A 23301-nucleotide genomic window follows, 5' to 3' on the forward strand; every position below is an offset into this window, starting at 1 on the left:
GAGACAAAATTAAGATTATGTTCACACGCAAGTTAAAATCCTAGTTAACCTTTGTAATTAAGAAGCCTATATAAACCGGGTCTCAAGTTTCATAATAGGCTGGTATTGTACTTGTCTGGAAGAGGATAAGAAATCGTATGTGAGAGAATATATCTATGGCCAGGCCGTATAAGTCCGATGAAAGAAAATACACTAAACATGCGTTTTAATAAAAAAAAGTTTAACTTAGTTGAATATGCATACATTTTAAATGGTTTCCAGTACTACTAAGGTACAATACATATGTACTCTTGGATTAATTGAAAATACTGACATAAGCTCCGTTATTTAGCGATAAGATCAGTTTACCTATCTCAGCTTCCCCACCACACACCAAATTCTGAAAGATGTTATGTAAGAGGATTTCCGTAGATTTGAGTGGCAAAGAAAATTCTTGCACTATTTCCTCTCAAAACTTGAAAAGTGGTCTTCTAAGCGATCTTCTCCCGGAAATTCGTAAATTGACATAAGACGCAGATTTTTTCCCACCGAAAAGGCGTCCCAAAAATGAGATATTGCCCAAAATGCTAAGTTGGGTCTTCCATAAGTTTTAAGGCACTAAAGTACCAAGCTTTAAAAACAAACAAAATCAATAAAGTACTGGGGTCGATTTGTTCGACTTATCCCTTTAAAGCGGCTCCCTAGCATGGCCACAGTCAATGACTGAAACAACTAAAACGGGATCTTTTCGGTTTGAACGGCAGTTTTTTAAAAATAATTTCCACGTAACTAAACACTTTTAAACTTCGTACACTGGTAGAATGTGTTTATAAAACATCTTTTTCTCTTGGCTTTGAGAAAATTCTATGTAAGATATTTGTATTTTTTATTCAGTTTCTACAATTTCAACCAATCAATGACGTCTATTGAGGTGAAAACATTCTGTGCCGTATGAATATGCCCCTCGTTTAAGAAACAGATTGGGTTTATTTACATTTCTGAAGAAAAAAAGATACCCTTCACCCCACCCCTAACCCTAAAACAGATTGAAATGCAATAGATCGATACTAGGGTCATAATTATGGGTGACAATTTTATATGACACCGCTAGAAAAAACTGCCGTTCAAACCAAAAAGTTCCCTAAAAGATTAAGGCCGTAATGGTGCCAGAGAATTAAAATGGCGCATCTAGAAAGACTAGAGAAACTAAAATTACTAAGGAAAGGGAGCTGTGAGAAACGAAGAAGTGAATAATCAAAGCTAAATTCCGTCGATTTCGATGATAAATAAGCAATTTTTCGATCAATTGTATATGTCTATCTATCCATACATACATATCAATCTATCTGCATCTCTAATTACTCACAGCGGTTAACGCCAATTTTAACAAGTAAAATTTTCCCGTGTGGTATTAGTGCTACGTTGACTGTATATAAAAAGAAAAGGCCTTATCACTCACTGTCGGAAATGCTAGGGAATATTGAAAGTATTAACCAATTTTATTGTAGAAAAAATACTAAGAATAATGAGAACATTTAAATACAAAGAAACAGGAAAGAGAGAAGGTAAAGGAAAAAGAAAAGTGTGTGTGCGAGGGAAAAGCAGTGGAAGACGGAGTGTGTGAACGTAACTAACTTTGTTTTAATTTAAAGGTAAGCTTGACTAAAAGCGCTGACTAATAAGGTTTGTGACGTGATGAGAATCGAAATAAGGAACAAAGGAGATTGGATGAGATATTAACAAGTGTGTAGAGCGCAGATGACCAAATGGTTAAGAAGCCCGCCTTCGCCATCAAGTGGTCTTGTGTTCAATCCAGCTGAGTGGCATCTTGCCACGAAAAGTCTTTGTAGAAATACAACTTGTTGTTTATACACGCATGCCGGCACATTGAGCTCGCAAACACCCGCTATTTCGGTTCCTTTGCTCAAACATGCAAACAAACGCGACAGTCTCACCGGAATGGGTTGCCCTGCGAGAAATAATAGCTATATCTCACTCGAATTACAGGCGGAATTAAATAAATGATACATTGTCGTCCCTAATGTATACGAAAGTGAATGACACGCTTGGAATGCTTCGTACTAGAAAGTCTTAATTAAGACGATTAGTGATAAGAACAAATTTAACTTGGAAAAAAAAAAAAACAGGACGGAAACCCCTGAAATATTGGTTTCAACGGTTTAGCACAAGGCTAGCAATTTCAGGGGAAAATCGATTATAACAACGTCAGAGCTAAACTGATACGTGACCTCGGCAAAATTTGAACTCAGAACGTAAAGGCGGAAGAAAATACTGCGAAACGTGTTGCCCGGTGTGCTACGATCCTGCCAGCTCACTGCCTTAACGAATCATGAACTATTGGAATATGAAAATATAACTAGAGGGAGTAATCTATATACCCAGGAGGTTTTGTGGACGTTAGTTTTGTCGTCGATGGCTTATTTATAGCGGAGGTGGAATGGAGACAAAGACAAGGTTGTTTCGGCTAGGTTATTCATAGTCAAAAAAATTATGGTTAATGGAATTCATTGGGATCTTTTCTGTTCCGCTCACAATTTTTTATTCTTTTTTGTTCCAGATGTTTTGAAATTTGGCGTACTAATGTAGTTTTATATAGTAATTATGGAAATGAAATTCATTTTTGTCGTAAATTAATAAAAAGCTTTTAAAGTTTGGAAATTGAGTGATTTTAGCCAATCGAAAACTAGAAATATTGGTGCCTGTTTCCATAGTAACAAGCCAAAATATAGTCTGCTTCACCAATGTTTGAGAAACGGATATTTTCGGCTGCTGTCCTGTCTCAAACATTTTCATAATTTTGAACTATGTTTTTCTGGAGCTTTTCAACCTAATTAGAAATATGACAGCAGCCAACTCATTTTAACCTTTCGAATATGATGGAGAAATTGAAAACCAAGGAGGATGCGGTTTCTCACTTGCAAGAGAAGAGAGTTATCCCCAAAAGACAATTATGTACAAAAAAGACACTTGATTTTGTGTTGAAGAATTAGGGATGAGCCACTGCACAGCTGTTGATTACAACGGCGATGTTCGTGAAATATGTGCTGAGGACCTGCTCTGCAACTTAGACTGGAAAGATTGCGATTGACGAAACAATTTTCTCAAGACAAATACAACTGAGGAAAGGTGTGGCCTGAGCAGTGGGTCTTCAGAGGAGTATACTCTTTACTCTTTTACTTGTTTCAGTCATTTGACTGCGGCCATGCTGGAGCACCGCCTTTAGTCGAGCAAATCGACCCCGGGTCTTATTCTTTGTAAGCCCAGTACTTATTCTATCGGTCTTTTTTGCCGAACCGCTAAGTGACGGGGACGTAAACACACCAGCATCGGTTGTCAAGCAATGCTAGGGGGACAAACACAGACACACAAACATACACACGCATATATATATATGTACATATTTACGACGGGCTTCTTTCAGTTTCCGTCTACCAAATCTACTCACAAGGCTTTGGTCGGCCCGAGGCTATAGTAGAAGACACTTGCCCAAGATGCCACGCAGTGGGACTGAACCCGGAACCATGTGGTTGGTAAGCAAGCTACTTACCACACAGCCATTTTATATGTCGGAATCACGACACACGAGAGTAATGCATATGGATGTCTTGTACCTCTGCGAGTTTATGTGGAGATACGAAAATTTTAATTTTTTTTTTTTTTTTGATAAATTCCTCGATTGTATTGCAAAGTTTCGTTTTTGAATTTTCGCAACAAAAAAATGTATTTAATTTTCCAGAAAGAAAAAAATCATTGAGGATTTCTTCTTTTAAAACTCATTTCACATGACTTTATTCATTAAAACTTATTAAGACTTCCGTCGTTGAATGTTTTATCATCGTAATCTCATCACGCACAAAGTCCCAGTTTCCAAATCCTGTTTTCTGATTGGGTAAAAATAAACTTTAAACCACTAACATTTTTCTGGAAGTTTTTTGAAACGAGTGAATAACAAAATCAGATTCAGCGTGAAAAATTATATCAGTTTGAACATTTTCACTTGATTTTAAAATTTCAAAAACTGAACGACACAGAGAGATCCTTCACTTTTTTTGAAGATTAGGGTTTACATTTTTTAAAATGCATTTTGTATTTAAGATATTTTAAATTGAGGCAGATAAGTTTATTATCTCTGTTTTCTGAAAATATAAAAGGACGGAAGGTCACGGTTGAAGTACATTTAACAAGTAATGTGCTAACTCTGAATTCAAGGGTTAAACACAAACAGCAACAGAAGTTTGCTAAAGAGTTTATGCTGTCCTGCTAAAGATAGTAGCCAAATCTCTCAAATCATACCCTGCTATCTTAAAAGGGCATATTAGATAAAGTAACCCTACATGCTTATTTTAAAGATGAGGTGGTCACTTCTAGAATACTTTTGATCGTATGTCTGCTAGATGTCAGGGTTAACCTGGTGTTAAACGACCACGGCGCCACACAAGATAAAGAGTAACAGCCGCTCGGTGATGATAACTTGAGTGGAGTCACCACACGTTGAATTCATAAAAGAAATTAGAAAGTTTATCTTTAAAAGCTAAAGCATTAAAAGGTTCCATGGTTTGCGAAGTTGATCAAACGACCAATCAGTTGTAGGATCGAACGGAAATCGGTTCCATAGAACATATTTCTTCAGCATGGTTATTAAAATAATAGAACTACAGAGACGGTTCGTTCTTCAATATGTTTTACAGTAATTACAATATATGCGTAAGAATTCATTATTCTGGCATAAGGCAGTTTTGCGACATTCAAAAAGCAGGATATTATTGGTAATGGTTATACATAGTCCACTGTCGGCGAAATTTGAACTCGGAACATGGGAATAACGGGTCAAGTACCGACCACTGAGTTCATAAAAAAAATTCTTACGTAGTAGAAAATATGGAATTCTATCGTTGTTTTGATAAATATTCATCAACGAAGTAATTAAGATATTTTAGATTTTCAGTACAGATAAAAACAGAGCTAGGGTGTCCGTTTATCGAGCCGGGAACTTTCCACTGCCTACAATGGAATTAACTACAACACACATAAACGTTAGCGACGATGGTGGTAGAAAGTTGTGATATTCGAATCTTTCCTGTGAATATTGATTTAAAAATTTGGCATAAGGCCAGCAAGATTTGGGAAGTGGGTATCGACTTATTTTATCTTTTTATCGATCTCAAACGGATGAAAGGCAAAGCCTATCTCGGCGGAATTTGAACTCAGAACGTAAGGCCGGACGAAATACCGCGAAGCATTTAGTCTGACGTGCTAACGATTGCTGTTTCGTCGCCCTAGTCTATCCTTTCCTATAAATATCAACTGCAGAAGGCAACAGGAGGCTGAAGCTAGAATGAAAAACCTAGAATGCAATCACCCCACTTTAACGTATATGAGACGAAATCTTCGCTAAGATTTATCTGTAAATTCGAAGTATTGTAAAGTTGATTTGATGAATTAATGTAGAAAAATTATAGTGATCTTAAAGCAAATTGCGTGTGTGATGCATTTTACTAAAATTTTAAAATTAAGTTGTTGAAATCTTTGAAATTACTTTTAAAATGTTTGACCAAAGAACTCAGTAAAACTATAAAGAAGACGGGAGTTACAGAAAAAATTTAAAAATTTAGGTATTCGACCATAAGGAGAAAATATGAATGTAAGAAAAAAAAAAATCTTAGACCTCTAAAAGATTTAAATTTGAATGTGTGTTTGTATACTTGTGTTCGGGTATATGTACATGTATACTTCTGGTTGGTTGGTTGGTTGGGTGTGTGTGTGTGTGTGTGTGTGTGTGAGCGCGCGATATATGTACATGTATGTGTGCATATATATATAGCTCAGATTTCATCGGGAGTACGCTTGGAACCCTGCCAAGTTTGTATGGTATAATCAGTAAAATAAAACGTTTGAGTTTCGATGTGTTTGTTCGTCGATGTCACCCATGTAGAAATACTCTTTTCGCAACAAAAGACGGTGAGTATTGGATTGCCAATAAGTGGAAGCGAAGTGTAAGGCAGAATATTTGCGCTGAAATTACTCAAGTTATACATGGCAACTTGGAAAACATACGGTGCCCTCTGCACCCCAACATACAATTTGTCAAAAGCGCTGGTCACTTGGAGGTCGTAATCAGGAGTAGAACACTTGATAGGTAAAGGAGGTAAGTTGGGCGCAGGAAGACCAATTGTTACTTTCTCCCAAGTTCGATCTTCAAGTAAAAGACACGTTGCTTCCATGAAATATTCCTCATGAGCGAGTAACGATGATCGGAACTTCTCCGCAAGAATTTTGTGGTCTACGTGTTTCAAGAAGCATATGCGGTCTTGCAAGAAAACAGCAGGCGTTTTCTGAAGGCAGATGGGTTCATGCCAACGAGATCCGCAAGTTTCATACTTCTTTGAAGTTATGTCGAAAGAAATGACGTGGAAATTCTTCAATTCCTGAAATTGATATTCTCCATGTGCCGTTTGGGCCACCTCAACTCTCCGTTTGGTTGATACAGTCACCATCAAATACGAGTTAAAAAGATCAATGTGAACTTTAAGCGCGACCGACGCCTTGTCTCCGGGACACATTTCATCTCCAAAATATTCATAATTTATCTCCATATGTAAGTTCCAAGAATCGGACAAAGTGTCATATTTATAAACACCAAATACTGGCTTCCGGTTTAGTCCAGAAAAAGTAGTGATCAAAACATACAAATCTCCATCGAGGCAAAATATATCAAAGGTATCTTCCTCTGTCGTCAAGGTTTTCTTATCAAGTGAGCGAAATATATTGGAAACGGGTTTGCTAGAGCTGTTTGTCAAATCAACGAGGGAGACGTTAGTTTTAGCGCTCACATGAACGAGGTAATATGGGTTTATAATCCCTATAATATCGCCAGGTTCCCAAAAGATAGTCGTGAGAAACCATGTCTTAGTAAGACCACAGTAGAAGGCCGCTAGATCGTTCCCTTCCTCTTGTACCAGTAAGCACCACTGAAATTTCTTATCGCTTGAATCGCTAATTGATAGTCTTTTAATTTCCAAAGAATGTCCTGCTTCTGATATTAAGGGGGAAAAGCGATCCTTCAGTTTCGTTTTTAAACTGGGATCAAGGTCATCGAATGCATCGGTTTCATTGAAGTTGTAACCCGAAGGTAGAGGATTTTGACGAATGTAGTTGCTAATTAAAAACTCTGCTTCAGTTAGCCGTGCGGTGTCGTCATAACTAAGCCACCACAGTACCATCTCAATACGGTCCACTGAATTTATATTCAAACGTGTATCGTGAAGCAAAGAAGTCAAGAAAGGTGCCGTCAAAACGTATACGGATTTAGTGAATATGAATTTTCGACAGAAGGTAGCCTGGACGACGATTTGAGACACTTCTTCCAACTCACGCAAGTCGTACAAGTGAGCTACGTACCAGGTCTGAAGTGCGTTTTGAGGTTGAAGACGTTCCAGTAAAAACTGTGCACAGTGACCTTGGAGTTCAAGCAGTAAGAACTGCACGGATATGTCAAGGATCTCCATGACGGTGTCACTCGTCAAATAAATCTCTCCATCATAGATGTAATCGAGCACGCTGCTCAGGGTTGTAATGTCGCTAAAGGAAGATGAGAAATCAACGAGGTTTTTCTTTTTCTCGCTGAAATCAGATTGAAACATAACTTGAAAGTAATTGCTCGCTGAACACAGAATGATTTTGTGGGCAGCGATTTTGTCTTCCCCCACGACAAACTCCACATCACACAAGAACCCTTTTTTGTAAAAGGAAAGCAAGCTACGCCACTGACGATTCTGGGGCAAATCGTGGTAAGTTCGTTGCTGACTAGCATCCATATCTGAAAAAAAAAAGGAAATATTTATTAATGTACGGGGTAGAATAGATGTTAAAGTATGGGATTAAAAACGCAATTTTACCTTCTTATCAATGGATGGAAGCACTCCGTCGGTTACGACGATGAGGGTTCCGGTTGATCCGAATCAACGGAACAGCCTGTTCGTGAAATTAACGTGCAAGTGGCTGAGCACTCCACAGACACGTGTACCCTTAACGTAGTTCTCGGGGATATTCAGCGTGACACAGAGAGTGACAAGGCCGGCCCTTTGAAATACAGGTACAACAGAAACAGGAAGTAAGAGTGAGAGAAAGTTGTGGTGAAAGAGTACAGCAGGGATCACCACCATCCGCTGCCGGAGCCGCGTGGAGCTTTAGGTGTTTTCGGTCAATAAACACTAACAACGCCCGGTCTGGGAATCGAAACCGCGATCCTATGACCACTAGGCCATTGCGCCTCCACTAAACTGATAATACTTGTTCCAGTATAGAAATGAATTGAGAAAACATTTGAGTCGTGATGAAAGCTAAACAGGCTAGAATTAGATTAATACACATGTTTGAAAGTCTTTGATTGATTAAAATACAGGTGTGTTTAGTATTCATAATGTTTATACAAACATGGAAAGGAACTAGTAATATTTTGTATCATAAGGTTAGGCTTAAAAAGTCGTAGGATCGACTATTTGCGACTAGCTAGCGCGGATGCTCGAGTGCGCGCACCGGGACCACTGTTCGCTAGTAGTACCGCACTAAGGGCCGGTTGTTTCCTCCCTTTACGGTAGAAATCTATGTTAACATTTTTCTGAAATATTTATTGAAAAGGAAACGAAATAATCCAACCTGATAAGAAATGAGTACATCAGTCCGATCGAACATTTGACCACCTGACTTTCGTGTAAAGACCTGTGGTAGAGTGGGCATGTCAATGGCGGGGTCGTGAATGGCGACGAAAGGACTAATAAACAGAGTTGATCGATTGGTTGATTAAACAAATTGGCGATCTTTCGTTTGTAGTAGCACGTTTCCGTCGATGATTTCCTCTTAGTCTCTTTCGCTCTCATTAATCAAAAATGTTCCCGCAAGCCCATATGTAAAAAAATAAAAGTTTTTTACGGAAATCATCGACGGAAACGTGCTACTACAAACGAAAGATCGCCAACAAATTAATCAAACAATCGGCAACTTAATAGGTCAAACGTTAACGAATTAACTAATAAAAGTTATATAGAACCAGTGCGTGTGTTTAGTATTGATATAATGACCCTCCCGAGATAAAAAAAAATATATATATATATATATATAAAGAAAAAGAGGTTTTTCATTCAGGAAAGAAAGGTTGTTTTGAATGATCTTTCTTGTGCTTGTGGATTTCCAGTACCGGTCTGCTTTATTTATAAAGCATTGAAGTAACAAAAGTAATGGAGACCAAACTACTACATCATTTACTCTTTTGCTCTTACTCTTTTACTTGTTTCAGTCATTTGACTGCGGCCATGCTGGAGCACCGCCTTTAGTCGAGCAAATCGACCCCGGGACTTATTCTTTGTAAGCCCAGTACTTATTCTATCAGTCTCTTTTGCTGAACCGCTAAGTGACGGGGACGTAAACACACCAGCATCGGTTGTCAAGCAATGCTAGGGGGACAAACACACATACACACACATATATATATATATATATATATACATATATACGACAGGCTTCTTTCAGTTTCCGTCTACCAAATCCACTCACAAGGCATTGGTCGGCCCGAGGCTATAGCAGAAGACACTTGCCCAAAGTGCCACGCAGTGGGACTGAACCCAGAACCACGTGGTTGGTTAGCAAGCTACTTACCACACAGCCACTGTTTCTCTTTAATCCTTATCTAAACCACTAAAGGATTTGTTCTGACAAGCGGGGGAGAATATGTTTGTAAGTTAAGACTTAGATAAGTTTTTTTTTTTTTTTAATATAGCGGAGTTTACTTCGTTGATGGGAAATATCTACATCCGGAAAATTATCAAAATTTACGTTAATTTTTTTTTTTCACTTTCATTATTGTTCAACCAGTCAGAGGTTGACAAGTCCTACATCTGTCTACGTAAAAACTGCACCCACGCCATAGCATTTTGTTATACACAAGTAAATGTCACAATCTTGATGGAATCCACCTAGTAAACAATGCAGTATCAAAATGTTTTTTTTTTTTTTAACATCTGAAGTTCTACGCATAAAACACTTCGCATCACACCCAAACTAGCGTAAAATTCTACACAGGGGAGGCAGAGGGGATTTGTATAGAGCAATGGGACATTAAAGGAATATTTGAGAAAAAACGCTATGTTTAGAATGTTTAAATGTCTGTCACTGAACAACAGTTTTCTCATCATTAGAGAAAAGAGAAAGAGAGAAATGTAGACAAATTGTCTGCGATCAAACCATTGCAACTTTAAACGACAAACGTTTGTACCAGCCGACTATAAAAAAAAAAAACCAAAAAAAATCTCGAAAATGTTAAATCTGCAAGTTTTATATAAAAGAGGTAGATTAAGTTTAGTGTGTATGAAATTAAAACATCCGAGCGACACTCATTTTCTTTATAGCTGCATCCGGGTTAAGGTTTCGCGAAAGTTCTTGTGTCAGCTGTCGAAGCACTAAAAAGTTGTGTTAAGTCCCTTCTGTAAGTCATTAGATATACTATTCATAATCTCCGACCGCTGCGCCGAATTTCGCAGTACAATGCAGAGAATTAATGGAACAAGATATTTAAAAATAAATAATCAGTTTCTAAAAAATATGTCGGTCCCTGTAAGAGATATAAACCTTTGCCATTTTTTGAAAGTTTAATATGATGTGGAAGTTTCATATAACCTGGATTATGCACAACCGTTTACATTTGACGATTTATTAAGCCACTCCCTACTGATGGCTCCTCAACCCCGCTTTCTTAAAGGAAATTAGTCCTTAGACAAAAATATATACATAAGACGTTATATTGTTACAGGTGCCGATTGAAACTCAAAACGGTGAAGAATAGGGAATGCAAAACTGGTTTTTGTTGCAAAAATATTTTGAAAGAAGATTCACAAGAAACAGTAATGCTTGTATAGTTGTCATTTTAGCAGCATTTCTTCCGGCATTATGTTCTAAGTTCATTCACCACCCAGGTCAACTTTGCTTTTCATCCTTTCGGGGGTCGAGAAAATAAATATCAGTCAAGTACTGGAGTCGATGTAAACAACTATCCACCACGCCAACAAGTTTCAAGCCGATGTCAATGGTAAAAAGAAATTATTAAAGCTAGAGGACAAGTGATTACATTCTGTTTTCAAATACTGCTGAGGTCGACTTTGCCTTTCATCCTTAAATACCAGTTCAGGACTGTGGTTGATACAATCGACTTCATCCGTCCCCTTAAAACTGATGGCTACCCCCCAAAAAATATTGAAGGATTCATTATTATTAATTAAGGCGACCTTTCAGGGGTCGATAAAAGAAAGTATCAATCAAGTACTGGGACCGATGGTATCGACTAACCGTCTTCCCTTAAATTACAAGCCTTGGCAAAAATTTAAAATATCTGGTGACGTTGAACTATTTTCAAACCAAATCTCATCTCCGAAATCCACGATTCTAAAATATCCGAATTCATTGGAAGAGAATTTACTTTAAAACAGATTATCGCCAAAGGGGCTGCTGTGTTAATACCTGACGTTGGGGTGGACGGGCTTTGGGGCTTAAAAATCCAAAACAAGAGCCATGAAGTTTTATTGCCCTGAAGCCTAGTATAGCAGCTTCCTGCTATTCCCCTCTTCATTTCCTGTTACCTATCTCTAAAAAGAATACGATTTTATCTTTAGTAATAGTAGCAGGTCTATCACAAAGCTTAGGCCGGAGATTATCTTTCTGTGGAGTATAAGTGACCAATAGTACATTACTCCAGTCTCCGAATGGAGACCTCAGTCCGTAGCCGGACCCATATCCCCATTCAGATATTATCCTCTCTGTAATCTCCTTCCCACCAAGCTGTTACTGGTATTGATTTTCAGCTGACTGAAGCAACATGAAATAAAGCGTTTTGCTCAAGAACACGCTACCCGGTCTGGGAATCGAAACGATTGACTTACGATCGTTATTTCAATATCCTAACCACTAGGCCACGCGCCTTCGCTGCAATAGTAGAAACAAGTAATTGTGTTGGTAGTGGCAAGCTATTGTAGTAATAGTAGTTAATTGTGATGGTAACAGACCAAAGATGTATGAAACCAGGTTTAGGCTAACTCCAGTGGGTACGGTGATACGAGATTGATTCCAGATTAATAGAAGGAGGTAACTTGAAATAGGAGGGAAATAGTTACAGCCGTTTAACACCACCAGGCACCTTAGGTTTCTTATCAATTCCTTCCGCCGCGAGTTTAAAATCACACCGCAGTTGAACTAATTTTGCCTGTCGTCCTGTGGTCGACAAAAAGTACGAAATAAAGTCAAGTACTGGGGTCGAAATAATAGATTAGCTCGTTCCCTCGCTTCAATCGAAATTGTTGCCTTTGAGTCTAAATGGAATAATAATTCGCCATTTTGAAAAAGGAAAGGATACGGCGGACGATGTAGTATTAGATACTATCTGAAAATATGAGATGGTCACGGTTGGAAAACTTTTTAATCATAGGTCTGATTAGACTAACCGAAGATTAAACAAGAGTTACAGTCTTTCCAGTACATTTTGAACAGCTCTTGGCGAAGGTGGGTATCGAACACGTTTATTCAATCGAAATAAAACAGATAGATAAAATTTAAGTTAAACGTCATACATTCGAGGTAGACAAGTACGCTACGGATTTTCCAGCAGCTGATGATCCGGTACCTCTTTTAATCCGGACATAATTATGTCCAGACACTAATGTTTCCTGCGGCCATTTTTAAATATGACGGTAGTTTATTTTTTTAATTTTTTTTTTTTAGATTTACTATTGGGCAAAGGTAAAGAATACGTACACCCGGTATTTGGGGTTACGCCGAAAACGGGTGGTGTGCGTATTGTTTACCTCCGCTTACTATTATGCCCGTCACGGGGGTCAGGTATAATAGTAAAAATATCCGGGAAAATGAATCCGGAAGGGGAGAGAACAGAAATGTGAAAGCAAATTTAAAAAAAAAAAATGGACGAAAATTTCTTTCACAGAAGGAAACAACCACCCAGTTCCTTGTCCTTTTCTTTCTCCACGAAAGAAAATAGTAGCTATTCCGAAAGTCCGCCGATCAGAGATTACACCCGTCTCACGACATGCATTTGTTCATTCAGTAGGAACAAAGCAACAAGGCTGAAACTTTCTTTCTACACCTAACAATTCATTCTACTAAAATTTAAAATAATAAACGGCTTTTGACATGAACTGTAGAAACACGAAAATCTAATCTCTGAAATATAACTAGAGGGGTGTGGAGGACGGAAAGTAAAACACCCCACACAGATTTGCATTATACCCGCAGTGAATGTATATGATTATACAAGGCTGTATGTAATTTAGCTGCACCAATGAAACTTAATAGACGAGGGATCAGAGTGTTAACTAGACCATATAGCAACAAAATTGACAGAGAAAAAAACAATAACACAAAATAAGTTAAATAAATAAAACATGTTCTTATAGCTTTGAGAATTTCCCATGCGCTGTATAATTTCTGGCAACTATATTAACTTATCAATGGCGTAGCCAGGGTTTCGAATACTTACTTAACTTACAGCGTTACCTAGAGTCAGATGGCTTTGCTGTTTGCCGATGATTTACGTGTGACCTTCGACTGCGCAAAACACTAACAACCGCAAGTATGAGTATTTATATTGAATGTCTTAAGAGGACATGTATCACATGACTTAATCGAACGTGGTAGTGAGAGTGGGAAAGAGGACACTGAGAATATATGGAAGACAACTGGGGTTACGAAACCATTGACAAGTTCAAATTTTTGCACAAGACCACCAATTTCGGGGGAGGGGCAAGTCAATTACATCGACCCAAGTTCTCAATTCATACTTATTTTATCGACCCCGAAAGAATGAACGGCAAGGTCGACCTCGGCGGCATTGTACTCAGAACGTAAAGACGGACGCAATGTAGCTGAGCATTTTGTCCGGCCCGGTATGAAACCATTAATAATCCTTTCTAATATAGGCACAAGGCCTGAAATTTGTTGGGAGGGGACTAGTTGATTACATCGACCCTCAGTGTTTCACTGGTACTTAATTTATCGACTTCGAAAGGATGAAAGGCAAAGTCGACCTCGGCGGAATTTAAACTCAGAACGTAGCAACAGACGAAATACCTATTTCTTTATTATCCACAAGGGGCTAAACATAGAGGGGACAAACAAGGACAGACATAGGTATTAAGTCGATTACATCGACCCCAGTGCGCAACTGGTACTTAATTTATCGACCTCGAAAGGATGAAAGGCAAAGTCGACCTCGGCGGAATTTGAACTCAGAACGTAGCAGCAGACGAAATACCACTAAGCATTTTGCCCTGTGTGGTAACGATTCTGCCAACTCGCCGCCTTTATACGAAACCCTTAATAATAATGATCGTTCTTAATTATTAAAGTACGCTGCAAGGGTGGCAGTAGATTGATAAGAATCGTTGAAGCGTCTCAACGCTCTGAGTTCAAATCCCGCCGAAGTCAACTTTGAATTTTATTCTCTCAGGCGTGGATTGAGAGTCGATTAATTGAAATACCAATCAGATACTGAGATGGATCTAATCGACGAAGCCCACTCCACTTTCCCCTCAAATTACTCAGCTTGTAACTAAATCAGAAACCATGGGTACAAGAAGGCGGTCAGCTGGCAGAATCATTAGAGCATCGGAAAAAAAAAAAGGCTTCACGATATTTCTTCCGGTTCTGAGTTCAAATCCTGCTAAGGTCAGTTTTGTCTTCCATCCAAAAAATGAAGTACAGATAAAATGAAATACTAGAATCAATGATATCGCTTTATACCTATTTCTTTATTACCCACAAGGGGCTAAACATAGAGGGGACAAACAAGGACAGACATAGGTATTAAGTCGATTACATCGACCCCAGTGCGTGATTGGTGCTTAATTTATCGGCCCCGAAAGGATGAAAGGCAAAGTCGACCTCGGCGGAATTTGAACTCAGAACGTAGCGGCAGACGAAATACCTATTTCTTTACTACCCACAAGGGGCTAAACATAGAGGGAACAAACAAGGACAGACATAGGTATTAAGTTGATTACATCGACCCCAGTGCGTAATTGGTGCTTAATTTATCGGCCCCGAAATTTGAACTCACAACGTAACGGCAGACGAAATACCGCAAAACATTTCGCCCGGCGTGCTAACGCTTCTGCCAGCTCGCCGCCTTATATCGCTTTATACCATCCTCTCAAAATCGCTAAGAAACTAATTTACTGACACGTACGAGCTTTCATACGTTTCCAAATTCCGCCCCGCCCCTACTTAACACTACGATTTAAATATTAGAGATTAACAACAAAGGAAGTACTATTGTTGGTGTGGTTCTGTATTTTCTGTAGCTGCAGGTGTGGAATTTCAGTTTACCATTTTATATTGATTGCATTATGACGACCATTCCGCATCAATTGGAACCCACAGATTCAGGTATCTTTTTTTTTTTTTTTTATCTTTTACTTGTTTCAGTCATTTGACTGCGGCCATGCTGGAGCACCGCCTTTAGTCGAGCAAATCGACCCCGGGACTTATTCTTTGTAAGCCCAGTACTTATTCTATCGGTCTCTTTTGCCGAACCGCTAAGTGACGGGGACGTAAACACACCAGCATCGGTTGTCAAGCAATGCTAGGGGGACAAACACACACACACACACACATATATATATAAATATATATATATACATATATACGACAGGCTTCTTTCAGTTTCCGTCTACCAAATCCACTCACAAGGCATTGGTCGGCCCGGGGCTATAGCAGAAGACACTTGCCCAAGATGCCACGCAGTGGGACTGAACCCGGAGCCATGTGGTTGGTTAGCAAGCTACTTACCACACAGCCACTCCTGCGTATATTTGGATTAATGTTCTTTTAATTGTTGTAATTCATTGAACTGCGGCCATGCTGGAAGCATCGTCTTGAAAAACTTTAGTTAGTAAAATATATTTTTTTAAATACTGGTACATAAATCTGTTCGTCTCTTTTTGCTGAACCGCTATATTTAGTTTAGTTTGTTCCTTCTCGAGCCATGCCTGGCTCATAAGGGCCGGTTTCCCGGTTTCCTTGGCACATAGGTTCCCCACCTGAACGGGACGCCGGTCCGTCGCAGGTGTGTAAAAAAATTATTTATTTTGTGATTTATTTATTTTGCTAGGTAGTCGTAGGATCGACTAGTTACGGCTAGCTAGCGCGGATGTGCGAGTGCGCGCACTGGGACCACTCTTCTTAAGTAGTACCTATATATATGTGTGTGTATAAAGAGGTTGCCACTTAAGTCACCGACTTTGGGACACATTGTACTGAGTGATATGCAGGGCCGGCTCAAAATACCACAACTCAGGCATTCGCCCGGGGCGCCATGTACTTAGTAGTGGGCGCAAGGAGGGCGTGACAAAGACAAGGTAATTTACACGACGAAGTTCAGCTTGCCCGGGGCACCAGCAACCCTAGGGCCGGCTCTGGTGACATACTACTAGTAGCAGTAAGGAGAGTGGGTTTCGTTGGACATTATACAGAACAAAGACAACACTTGTCAAAGGGCGTTTAGACTCAGTAAGATTAATGGCCAACCAACAGCTGCGAATGACAAACCCCTAGTCTTTTGATAAATGAAGAAATTTCATAGATCTGGATCAGTGTTTTCCAACTTAGAGTCGGAAGAAATACAGCAAGGAATTTTCCTAAGCTTTAACGATTTTTTCAGCTTTCTCTCCCCCACGATTCTTCCAACCCACCACTTGTACTATTTTTCCGACCCACCGCTCTCATGATTCTGCTAACCCGTCGCGACTCTCCCAACCCACTGCCCATTGCGATTACGATTATGCCAGTCCGCCGCCCTCTGGCCAATTCCACTCTAGACAATGTGAATTAGTTAAAACCAGCGATAAAACTGTTTCTTCGCCTTCCTACTTTCATCCACTGTATTTATAAAAAAAAAATGGATCTTTTCGGTTTGAACGGCAGTTTTTTCTAGCGGTGTCATATGAAATTGTCACCTATAACTATGACCCTAGTATCGATCTATTGTATTGCAATCTATTTTAGGGCTAGGGTTAGTTAGGGGTGGGGGAAGGGTATATTTTTTTCTTCAGAAATGTAAATAAACCCAATCTGTTTCTTAAACGAGGGACATTTTCATACGGCACAGAATGTTTTCACCTCAATAGACGGTCATTGATTGGTTGAAATTTGCAGAAATTGAAGAAAAAACAACAAATATCTTACAAACTATAGAATTTTCTCAATAAAGCCAAGAGAAAAAGACGTTTTATAAACACATTCTACCAGTATACGAAGTTTAAAAGTGTTTAGTTACGTGGGAATTATTTTTAAAAACTGCCGTTCAAACCGAAAAGATCCCAAAAATTGTTTTCATTAGCATTTATTTTCAAACTTTATTAAAAGTACAATCTTTAGGAAAACTGCACACACGAAAAAAAAAAATGCTTGGAATAATTATCTCGGCATTTTTGTACTGAAGATTTCAACAAGTGGAAAAAGAAAAAGGAGTGGGTGAGGGGAGATTGCTCGCAGAGACACCGTTTGTTCCTGAACTGAAGGTACAGGAGGTTGCACTCTTTAATTGAGGAACGTAATGTTTATTATTATTATAATAATTAATATTATTGTCGTTTATGAAAATAAACAGTAAAAATAAAAAGCCATAGGGGGCGGGTGAGGCGGTTCTATATGGAATGGTTACATTTCAGCGTTGAAAGATGATTCTATTTTCAAAACTAATGTTATGACAGTCACTTCCAAATCTTTGGTGCTCTTAAAAACGTATGCAACCTCATGAATATTTCCGATTACACTTGTGTAACACAGTTTTTGTCCTTGGGGAGCAACTGTTATTTATTTGCTTACCTCTAGAAAGTATGAGAAATAGTTAATATTTCCTTCAAACTTTTGCTTTTGTTGCATTTTTTCAAACCCCACAAAACCCCTCTCAACACATGGCTATGATACTCCCCGACTACTCCTCATGATCAGAGATGTACATATCGTCAGTCACTAAGGGACATGCTCGAGTAGTTATGGTCAAGCAACTGACGAGCAAATTTTGTTAATTGCTATTGTTTTTGCCTACAAGGTTCTTTGTATCCTCCTGTCTTTTGTCTTGCGTCGTCCTAAATGTTTCTCGTGGCCGTGTGAACAACAAAGAATTGTTAATACGGTAGTGCATCGTTCACTCGGTCGTTCTTTTGTTCGTTCGCTCGTTCTTCCATTCGTTCGTTCATTTGTTCGTTCGCTCGTTCTTCCATTCGTTCGTTCAACCACACGTTCGTTCGTTCAACCACACGTTCGTTCGTTCGTTCCTTCACCCGTTCATTCGTTCGTTGGTTCGTTCACGTGTTCGTTCACACGTTTGTTCGTTCGTTCGTTCACACGTTTGTTCGTGCGTTCATTCGTTTTCTTTCACTTGTTCTTTCTCGCGTCCTTATGAATAAGCCCACACTTCATCAAATTACGATAAATTTTTTAATAAAACATATGTGACCGCATTTAATGAAACCTACTGGGTATAAGTGCAGTGTACATTGTTATTATACATCTTATTTGTTTTAGATAAACATGGTGGTTAGTATAAATTCTCGTTAAAGGTGAAGGCTGGCCGCGTAGATTCCAACTTCCTTGCTCCCTCATCGCATCTGCCTTCTCGATTGGCCTAAATATTGATACTGATTAAATAACGGTAGTTTGTAGATATTATTTTCATTCAATCTCTGACACCTTCGCAATTCTTCTTGGGCAAACGAGGGAGTCTCTTGGTCGGTCTCACTCCCTCTCTCAGTCGGTTTCACTCTGTCTCTCTCTCTCTCTGTCTCTCTGTCGGTCTCTCTCTCTCTCTGTCTCTCTGTCGGTCTCTCTCTCTGTCGGTCTCTCTCTCTCTCTGTCGGTCTCTCTCTCTCTCTGTCGGTCTCTCTCTCTCTCTCTGTCGGTCTCTCTCTCTCTCTCTGTGTCGGTCTCTCTCTCTCTCTGTGTCGGTCTCTCTCTCTCTCTCTGTGTCGGTCTCTCTCTCTCTCTGTCGGTCTCTCTCTCTCTCTCTCTGTCGGTCTCTCTCTCTCTCTGTCGTCGGTCTCTCTCTCTCTCTTGTCGGTCTCTCTCTCTCTCTGTCGGTCTCTCTCTCTCTCTGTCGGTCTCTCTCTCTCTCTGTCGGTCTCTCTCTCTCTCTCTCGTCGGTCTCTCTCTCTCTGTCGGTCTCTCTCTCTCTGTCTGTCGGTCTCTCTCTCTCTGTCAGTCTCTCTCACCCTCTCTCGCTGTCGGGCTCACTCTCTCTCTGTCAGGCTCACCCTCTCACTCTCTCTCTCTGTGTCAGTCTCACTCTCTCTCTCTCTCTCTGTCAGTCTCACTCTCTCTCACTCTCTCTCTCTTTCTCTCTCTGTCAGTCTCACTCTCTCTCTGTCAGTCTCACTCTCTCTCTGCCGGTATCACTGTCTCTCCGTCGGTCTCTTTCTATCTATCTCTTTCTCTCTCTCTTTCTCTCTCTCCCCCTCTCGGTCTTCACCCCCTTCCTCCCTCCCTGTCTCTCTCTTTCTCACTTCCTACCTGGCATGGTAGAAGAAAGCACACCATGGCAACAAGAATATATATTGAATTGTAAATATTAGCCCAAACATTGAATTTCTGACGAAGGTTTTCTGCCCTTGTCATACGTCGTTTCATCTGAATATTCTTTTGCTTGTATTGCGTAAATACTCCTTGTATTAATGCAGCAGTAAGTTATGTTCATATACATAGGCGCAGGAGTGGCTGTGTGGTAAGTAGCTTGCTAACCAACCACATGGTTCCGGGTTCGGTCCCACTGCGTGGCACCTTGGGCAAGTGTCTTCTGCTATAGCCCCGGGCCGACCAATGCCTTGTGAGTGGATTTGGTAGACGGAAACTGAAAGAAGCCTGTCGTATATATGTATATATATATATGTGTGTTTGTGTGTCTGTGTTTGTCTCCCTAGCATTGCTTGACAACCGATGCTGGTGTGTTTACGTCCCCATCACTTAGCGGTTCGGCAAAAGAGACCGATAGAATAAGTATTGGGCTTAGAAAGAATAAGTCCCGGGGTTGATTTGATCGACTAAAGGCGGTGCTCCAGCATGGCCGCAGTCAAATGACAAACAAGTAAAAGAGTAATACATAAAGCAACTCTTGCCACATTACCAATGCTTTTCTCTACTACTTTTTCCCTGCTACTTTTTCTGTTAGTTCACACTTTCAGTGATTAAAAGACTTTCAACTTCCCTTCTTTATGAAAATTCCATCATAAATCCTACAGCTTCAAAATCTTGGCTGCCTTTTTTTAACCAGTTATTTACCTTTTTTTTTTTTCTTTGGTTTCTCAGAAAACCAGTTGACAGAAGGGTCAGAAGTTTTGACTTACCAAGACAAAATCAGCATTGAACGAAGAGATAGTTTATTGTACCAATTCTACAAACAGAACGTCTTCTGTGATGTGACTCTGGTGGTTGGTAAAACTCACATTCGAACACACAGTGTTATTTTGGTTTCTACATCCGAATATTTCCGAGGCATGTTTACTTCCAGTTGCCAAGAAAGTAACAGCAAAATTATCGATTACACAAACATGTTTGCAGATGCAGATGTCTTGAAGTCCATCATTGAATATATGTATACTGGAGAAATTTCTTTGAAGATAGATTCCATCGTCGAGGTGCTTCATGCCTCAGAATATTTTTTGTTAACAATGCTAAAATGGATTTGTTCGAAATTCCTGGCTTTAAATTTGAAGCCTTTAAATTCTTTGATGACTTGGAAGCTTAGTCACTTGTACAATCTAGAACAATTGAAGGTAATCGTTGGTGCACTTTTAGAAGAAGTATTTTGTAAGGAAGTTGTTGAAAATACTGATATGAGGCATTTTCCTGACTTTTGTATCCAAGAACTGATCAATCACCAATCAATATTTCGTTGGTCGAAACCTGAAGATATCATTTTCTTGATTACAAAGTGGTTAGGCTTAGATGATAACAGACGGAGCAGTGCAAAGAAATTATTGTTGAGCTATTTAGAAAAACAAGGGTTCAACTCCATCTTATACCAAGTCAATAGAATAACACGGCTGAAACCATTTTCACAAAATAAATTTTTTCAACAACAGCAAGATGTGTGGACTATTCTGATTAGTGAAAAATTGCTGCCAGAAGCAATAAGTTTTTTCTGTGAAAAATCCCAAAACTGGATTGTGAAAACTCATCCGAATCTCTCCGGCGTGCCGCTGGGAATAGTTGATGGAAATTATTTAGTATTGCATATTTCAGAACAGCTTGGTATTGAACTTGTGAATCTTACAACACAGCGTAAGTATATTATTAGATCCACCGTGTTCTCTGATCTGCTTTCCGAATCAAGAACTCATTCTGAGACGTGTAAAATTGTATTTTATTGCTATTCTGGTAAAATATACGCAAATTTTATGAAGGTCTGTGAAAATCCAGTTAGATCATTGTGCCTTCACATATTTAATTATAATATTATCAGTGATAATTGGAGCCAAATTGGCTCCCTCAGAGAAAATCTGAATACTTATTGTCATTTTGACAACTGTTCATTCTATTTTAGGGAATGGCATTTAATCATTCCTTTTGGCGAACATTTATTCTTTGGAATTGGACTCCAGACAAGCCGAACACAGCACATTTCTGAAAGCACTCCAGTAGAAGTTGACTGTGACAAAGAGCAGATAATTTTAATAAAATGTAACTTAAATAAAGTTAGTTGTCACGTTTGGTGTACCAGAGTATTGAAGAATTTTGAATATTCTGGATTCTCGTCAGCTTTTATTTTGAAAAACAGAATAATTTTCATAGAACCAGCTTCAGAACAGAAGCTGTTTAATCCCAGTGACTTCTCTCGAACTATGGTAACCATAGAATGTTATTCTGTTGAATTAGAGTCAAAGAACTGGATTCGAGAACGATTTAACATTCCTATTCCTGAAACGTCCTTCTTACCTCTCGATCTGTTTAAATTTACTAATGTGAAATTTCCTTCGTTTATTTCTAAAATTGTAGATCAAAAAATTGTTTTGGCAGTTCACAAAGCCCCTTACGTATTTCAAATCTATGTGTTTGATCTCTTAAGTTATAATTGGACTACTTTACCGCCATGCAATCTTCCTGCAGTATCACAGATGAAATTGTCGTACGCAAGATCTTATAAACCAATCTGCCAGTTAGTGAAAGATACTTCAGAAAAGAACTTGTTATTGACAAACAGTATACCTTTTCACTCCATCCCTCTTGGAGTAAAGCAAGTTTCTGAATTGTAACATCTCAAACAATTACATCAAAGGAAGGTCATTTTAGCCATTCAAGAGCAAAGGCAAAATGTTGAATTCACTTTTCGTTATTTCTGAGTACTAACTAGAACCTTTGGTGAAGACACTGGTGTTAAACTGGCTGAGAAATTACTTAAAGATTTTTTGCATTCTTTTAATGGAGTTGGACTTGCCTGTTTCTCAGAAGTGGATTTTTGAGCTGAGACTTTTCTTGGAGAAGGAATTTTAGAAAATGGTACATCTTTCTTTACTTAATTTTTTTCATTTAGCAAACTTATTTCTTCAGCTTCTCGATGCAAATCTATCAAATCTTCGGCTGTCTGTAATTTCTCCTGAGTTTTTGATTCAAGCAAATGAACAGGCACAACAATTTGTTCTAGATCCCAGAGTTGGCAAAACTGAGTACGTCTGGGTCTTTGTCAGATCTAAGTATTTTGCTTAACATTACAGAGATCAGATAAGCGGGCATCATCTTCGGGTAAATTTAGTGTTTGTTTCATGCATGGAATGAATCTACAGAGTTTTAAGCGAATATTTGGAACTAGATCACAACATAGATTAAGGGCATTATCAAAGAGCTTCTCTTTGAAAAATGACTTCGAATATATATCTAAACTGATGCTGCAAACATCAAGAAAAAGACTTCGAAAATAGCAGTTACCCACGGACAATTCTTCTGTTAACTTGTTAATAAGTTGTTCTCTATATTCAGCCTTTTTTAGAGTACGCAGGAGTGTCAAAAATGTGCGTGCCACTGCTAATTTTACAAGTAATGCCCTAGCTTTTTTCAGTTTAGTGTAGATCACCAGCATAATTTTTACATAAATAGTTTCTGAATTAAACCACTTTGGAAGACTAGACAGACTGAGTACAAACACTTCTTGTAGTTGCCAAGAATAAGAGGAGACTATCACAGATTCTGCTGCCATGATGGCTGGAATGATTTCTGCTACTTGATTTTCTGAATGTTTATGTTTGCCTAGAACTTCAAAAA

The 23301-nt window shown here is 39.0% G+C and overlaps 1 protein-coding gene across 1 annotated transcript; it reads right to left on the minus strand.

Moving 5' to 3' along the window:
- Nucleotides 1-5822: 5822 nt before the first annotated feature.
- Nucleotides 5823-13591, minus strand: LOC118767678 (kelch-like ECH-associated protein 1A). The gene is made up of 2 exons (XM_036512645.1): nucleotides 13532-13591; nucleotides 5823-7816 (listed from the first exon to the last, which is right to left on the minus strand). Exon 2 carries the CDS (start codon nucleotides 7812-7814, stop codon nucleotides 5823-5825), a length of 1992 nt encoding a protein of 663 aa, XP_036368538.1. The 5' UTR covers nucleotides 7815-7816; nucleotides 13532-13591.
- Nucleotides 13592-23301: the final 9710 nt, after the last annotated feature.

Source organism: Octopus sinensis, linkage group LG23 (genome assembly GCF_006345805.1).
Source record: "Octopus sinensis linkage group LG23, ASM634580v1, whole genome shotgun sequence".
Lineage (NCBI taxonomy): Eukaryota > Metazoa > Mollusca > Cephalopoda > Octopoda > Octopodidae > Octopus > Octopus sinensis.